The 6,291-nt window shown below is 39.6% G+C and overlaps 1 protein-coding gene across 24 annotated transcripts in view; it reads left to right on the top strand.

Annotated features, from left to right (window-relative positions):
• Positions 1-86: 86 nt before the first annotated feature.
• Positions 87-6,291, top strand: part of SGIP1 (SH3GL interacting endocytic adaptor 1) — a 194,061-nt gene continuing 187,856 nt past the window's right edge. For 11 of the 24 annotated variants that reach the window (XM_019646733.1, XM_019646743.1, XM_019646744.1 and 8 more), the window contains exon 1: positions 668-1,010. In XM_019646733.1, the coding sequence (XP_019502278.1) occupies positions 1,001-1,010 (10 nt within the window). In that variant the 5' untranslated portion in view covers positions 668-1,000. The other 13 variants (XM_019646751.1, XM_019646755.1, XM_019646754.1 and 10 more) reach the window with 8 other exon arrangements.

Raw genomic sequence — 6,291 nt, forward strand, 5'->3', positions numbered from 1 at the left:
TCCGTTGGGCTATGGCCTCCCCTGCCTGCCTACTCCCCTCTCTCCCGCCTCCCGCCCCAGAAACTATCTCAAGCGTTTCCAGTTTGATTCCAGAGCCCCACTCGGTGGGTTCTTTTGTTTCTTTGTTTTAATGACAGTTCCTAGCCGTTGGCATGTCATGCGCGATTAATTCCCTGGCTCTCTTGAAGGAAGCTGGGGTGAAATTTCTTCTGCATCATCCTTTTGGGGATAATTGTTTATGATGTGACGTCAGCCGGATTGATTTTGAGAGAGAGAGAGAGAGAGTCACAGATGTGTGCAGGGGACCTGGGGACAGAGACTGACATTTGGAATTCCTTCAGGGCAAAAGGAGATGGGAGCTTAAATGTATGCAGCTAAGACTTCAGGCTGCATGGAATTAAGAAGTTAAAAAAAAAAAATCCCCTTCGCAGCCAGCCACTTAGGTGATCCTTTCATGCCAGAGTCCCCTGTTAGGGTGGCGGCGTCTGATAATTAATCTTGGGTACCCAGCCTCTGCAATAGGTTTAAGAAGACGAAGAGGAGGGGCGGGGGAAGTGCGTCACCAGGTGGGGAAGGGGCTGTGCATTTGTCGACAGGCGGCAGGGGGTGGGGGTGGAGGGGAATGGGGACGGGAAATAGGTTCTGTGAGCTCTCCGGGGGTATTGTGTCAGGAGATGCGGGCTGGCTACCATGTGACGCGGTCCAGAGCTGAAGGGATTGGCGGAGGCAGCGCAGGCGGTGCAGCTCGCCGGCTTGCCGTTCCTCTCCCTTTCTCTCGCAGCATCTTCCTGGGAGCCTGTAGGTGAAGCAGCACCAGCAGCATCCATGGCCTATCTTTGGGGTTAACACTTGTCTCCTTCCTTTGGCTTCAGCAACAGCGGACAGAGCAGATTTCTCGGCAGCGGCAGCCGTGTTATGAGGGCTTAGCTGGGACCTGGAATCGTATCCTCCTGTATTTTTTTTCAGACTCCTTGGAATTGAGGAATGCAATTCTGCCACCATGATGGAAGGTAGGATGCTTTCTGCTGTGGTTGACTGGTTTCAGGCAAGGTTTGGGCAAAACAGCGTTGAAGAATGTGTACAGCCTGTTTGTGGCTGGTCTAGAACCGGGTTGCCAGGGTTTGCAAGCAGAAATGCTGCAGTTTCCTTGCAGTGGACCAGGGCTCAGACTCATGGAGTCAAACCACAGGGCTTCTGTTTAGCTCGGAACCTACAGAGCTCCCAGCTCTTTTGAGAGAGGAAAACCTAAAGTGCTTGCTGGGAGCTGAGACAGAGCTACTAACGAGCTTGCAATAAGTTGGGAGAGAAGATAAGGTTGTCTGCTCTGGGTTCCTGGGACTACACTGATTAAACATTTACAATGGAAACTTGTTTTCTGAAATTGACATTAGACAGAAGAGGTCATTGACAGAGTTATCCATGCTGTCATTTTCAGCGAACTGTTTAAATTTTTTTTAATTATTGTAAGATATTTATATCTCTGCAATTTACATTATTGTTGGGGTGAGAGGTGCAGCAAATTTGGTCCATAAACTATAGTTTTATGGGCATGTCATTGAAACAGAATGAGCAATATAAGGAAAATATCTAGGCCTCTTGGCTCCTGATTCAGGATCTTATCAGATTTAAAAAAAAAAGAAAAGGATTTTGTGCTTCCTAAATGCATTCCCTGTGCAATGGTTCTTAGCCAAGCATCAAATGATTCCTTACTGATTACCTTTTTCATTCAATATTAAGTGTAAAGAGGAACTTTTCCTGGGGAGATATTGTTTAAACTATATTTTAGTCTACCAAATTACCTTCTCAATTCTGAGATAGGGACAGCCGAGATTACTTAAAAAAAAAAAAAGCAGCAAGCTGATTAAGAAAGAAACAGGCAGTCCAACCCTGGCTTTGGTTTTCTGTTTTCACACTACAGGATGGTGCAAAACTCCTGGCCTTTCCTAAGATGACAGGCAGAAATTTGTCCCCAGCCTGGATTTCACAATGCAGAATCGGGTACATAATGGGTCTTAAATCAGCCATAAAAATGGCAGAGAGGCCACCTCTTAAACCAAGGCCTGTCCTACAAATTTTAAACATTCCTTAGAAATTTACCAAAATGGAATAAGAGGAGGATGGTTTCCAAAAAAACCCCAGCAGTGTAGCCTGTACTTACTTGTCAGAAATGAATTATTTTTGCTCTCTCTGCCATCATGTCAAACAGTGTTAATGTGATTTGGGGGGATGAAGAATTCTATAGTCATGGACCACATATTTTTAGAAAATATCCTTAAAAGAGAGATTGGGCATCATTTTGTGATGGAGCCTGGTCTTGTTTGCAAAAGGGTCTCAAGCAGTTCTTTACATACAGGCCTAAATAAGCTGAGATTACGAATGCTCTAAGATTAAATCATTTTCATTAATTAAAAATGGATTTAATCTTTGGATAACCAGGTAAGACAAACAGAGTATTATTGATGTACTTTTCAATTAAAAGCTCATGTGGGTTACCTTTTTCAGAAAAAAAGAAATCTTGACTATAAGGGGTACTGTAGTTCTCCAGCTAGCTCTTATATAGCGTTTCTTAAAAATAAATCAGCGCACATTCTGATTAAATTTTAATCTTACACAGGGAAGTGGAACATCTTTCATTTTACTTCATGCCTTGCAAACTGGAGTTGAAGTGCCTTCTTTGAAGGACGTAACATTTACTGATGCTCATTAACGATTCTCCTGGTAATATTGTCCATTGTGCCATCCCAGAATGTCAGTTCAAAGCCCTGTGATAAGCTTATTTGAGCTGCCTAAACTAAAATGAGAACTGTAACAAAGACTTATGTTGGAGTTGGATTAGCACCATTGCTCTGGATTTGCCAAATCTATCTAATGAAGGATGTTGTCTTAGCACTGTTATGAATTAGAAGTGACACCATAGATGCAGGTATTGTCCATCAGATCCTTGCAAAAGAAATTGGACAGGTGTTACCATTGGCTTAAAATTTTTAATGAACCTAATAATTTATCTACCCATAGGTCCTATTAAGTGCTTTTCACGGCTTGTTATCGGAATAGCTCAGTGACCTTAGAAAGGCAGGAGGGAATCTTAGCTAGAAATCAATTTGCTTATCAATGGCCTTGCAACTTAGTTGCCAGTCTTTTGGAAAATATATGCATACATGTTTCTGATATTGTATCCCAGAATTTCACTTCTGAATTGCTCTTACTCTAACAGCGTAGTATAGCAGTTATTATTTCCATTTACCTCATCCCTGATGGGCTCTGAGAATGTGTCACCAAACATCTAGACAGTTAAAATGATGTCTCTTCTCAGCTAGAACATGTATCATGCACACCACACACACAGTTAGACACACATGCACACTGTTCTAGAAAGGGAGAGAACCTACATTTACATTTGTGTGTGTATATATTTCTATATTCAGTGAAGTGTTTGTGTCTGCTGCTCAGGAAAAGCATGGCCATGACAACTTTTCAAAGCTACTTCTCTAGTTTGTGCAAAACCGGAGTAAACAAGTATTCATCAGCATGGCTCCTCGTCTGGTTTTGTGTCCTCATGTTGATGGAACAGGATATAGGCTCCATTAATTTGATGCCTATTGGAAATTCTTGTCATAGATGAGAAATATTACTACCTCCCCAGGGATCCTAATATCACAGAAGGCAATGAAATAATTCTGCAGGGACCTCAAGCAAGTTACCAGCAGTTTCTGGCTCTATGGTTCAATTCAAATATTTTTATTTAAAAATATTTATTTAAGGGACCTGATTTGGTGATTCCTGCTTTGTATTTTTTTTGAGCAGTGGTTGGTATTGAGTTGTGTCTTTCCTAAAAGAATGCCACATGATATGGAACCTTATGTAGTATGGATGTACAGGGAAATAGGATAAGCAAAGCGAATTATGTGCTAAATGACGTTATGTACTGGTTAAGCGTACAATGCAATCTATGTGATGAGGGCAACTGTTCAAGGGTTCTATGTTTTTCATATATTGCTATTAAAATTTGAAAAAGGCATTTTAGCTACCTTTCTACATACAATAAGTGAAACTGAATCAGAGTTTCTTAGCACATCTGTGTATTTGTAAGACAACCTGAGAAGTTTATTCTTATCTCTGCAGAACTGCGCTGAAAGCACTTGTGTTTTAGTTCCATATTCAGGCTCTTAGGTATTATACTGGGAAGATAAGTTTTTAGGTGCCCATGGTTCATCTTACATAACAATTTTTTTTATTAGCAAGCATATTTTTAAGGGTTTCCTGGGTTTAATGAATTTTATTATATTTACTATTCACAATAACTTGTAAATAAGTGTATTTGGTATACAGTACTTTTACAGTACTTTTTCTAAATTGCAAAAATAAAAAAAATGCATTGAGGCAGAAATATGGTGGAATGGAATTTGAACCCAAGTTCATTAAACAACAGCGCTCGTATTTTTGATCCTCATAACACTTTTAATAGGAACCTTTTCTTTTTACTTTGCATCAAGATGGTCATGTTAACCTAATTGAAAAACATAGGACTTAATTTCTTTGGAGGCATATTCTGTCTCTCTCTTAAATATGAGTACTCACAGAACCATGTCTTTTAACTCCTAGTTAATACCCTTTTACTCCAAAACCATTATTCAGAAAAATTTGAACAATTCTAGATTGATTGACTCTCTTATTGCAATTGATCTTCTGACAGTAAAGGCTTCTTTTTTTTCCTATCTAGAAATGGAGTTATATTTATTTGGAAAATTCTTTGATATGCAATTCTTTAAAGCTGGAACTATTCATTTTCTAGTCACTAAAAAGTTTTCAAAGGAATGCTTCTAACTCTCCTACCGATGCCCTCCCCAGAACTGGTGAAGTTATTTTAAAAAATCTTGAGCATGCAAACAAGATTTTAATATATGTTCCATCATGTATGTGATTTCTCTCCTTCTTCAAGGCTCTGTGTCAGAAAGAGCCTCCTTATATGTATGAGTTCCCATCCAACTCCAGGGGTCAACTCTAAATCTCCAAAAAGAACAGTCTTTAAAAAAAAAAATTAACTTAGATAAACCATGCTAGAAGACTCTAGATCATTCTTTCTGTTGAATTTGGCACATACACTATCCATGTTTCAAATAAACAAGTTGCAGGAAGTCACCAACTCACCATTTTTTATGTTCCTGAAAGTTTGTTTGTGAATTGCCCTCTTGATACAAATTTTCCCATAGGAATAATGATATAAATGATAGTTAGATTCTCACAATAGTCTGTCAAAGGCTATTAAAACTATTACCTAGTTGAAATACTAAATGTTTGCTATGAAATGTGTCAAGAACAGTATGGTTATTATAGCAATTAGCCAGAAGGGAACAATGGAATTAAATGTGTTTTCAGTTTCTGATGTTGTTATTTGAGAGAAAGAAGGTTTAATGAGAGGATGCTGAAGAGATGGAAAGAAAATTTGAAGGGGATTTTTAGGTATATTTTCAGAAGTTTTAGAGACTCATGACACTGGCTCTTTCAGTTATGTTCAATTTTACTTCCACACTTGTGATTCACCTTTTCTTGGTTTGATTTTATACCTACTGCTGTTAAATTGTGATAATTTTCATTATGTAAACTGACAAATGGAATTAAGAAAGGTGGAGAGAATTTACTGAGATGACTGTGAAGGAGTTGGAAGGGTGAAAAAGCTTAAGGGATTATAATGGATTTGGAAGAGGTCATAAGTAGATAAAAGGGAACTGGAGAGCATGTTAAGGGCAGAGTCCCTTAAGTGGTTTATATGCTTACTTCCAAATATTTCTGTGGGGATAGGATGGCTTGCTTACCAGTGGGAGACCTAGTGGGGAAGGAGGTTTAGTCTTAGAGAAGGGTAATTTTGGGGAACAGGCATCCATGTAAGTGCATCTACAGAATATTAGAAACATATTTAGTATCTTTATTTGAATACCTTTTCATGTCACTTCCTTGTTTAAAAGAATGTCTGTATCTTCTCATTTCTCTTAACACCCACAGCACAGACGAGCCTGCACACTGTCCTGCTGTGCCTCTTGAAGCTCATCTAATGCCTCACTTACATGGACAGTTTTACTGCCTGTCTCAGAGTGTTTAGAACAAATACTTGCCTGCCTCGGGGCTCTTGCTCTGTCTAGAACACTCTTTTGGCAACTCACAGAGTAACTGATTTCTCTTGTGGTTCTAGCAAAACTGCCACCTCCTCGGGAGGCCTTCCCTATCCTCCTTGTCATCCCAAACTCCCAAGCACATACTCTGGGTCACTGAGTCCATCTCAGTCCCCTCTCTCTT

The sequence above is a fragment of the Hipposideros armiger genome, unplaced genomic scaffold (genome assembly GCF_001890085.2).
Source record: "Hipposideros armiger isolate ML-2016 unplaced genomic scaffold, ASM189008v1 scaffold_106, whole genome shotgun sequence".
NCBI lineage: Eukaryota > Metazoa > Chordata > Mammalia > Chiroptera > Hipposideridae > Hipposideros > Hipposideros armiger.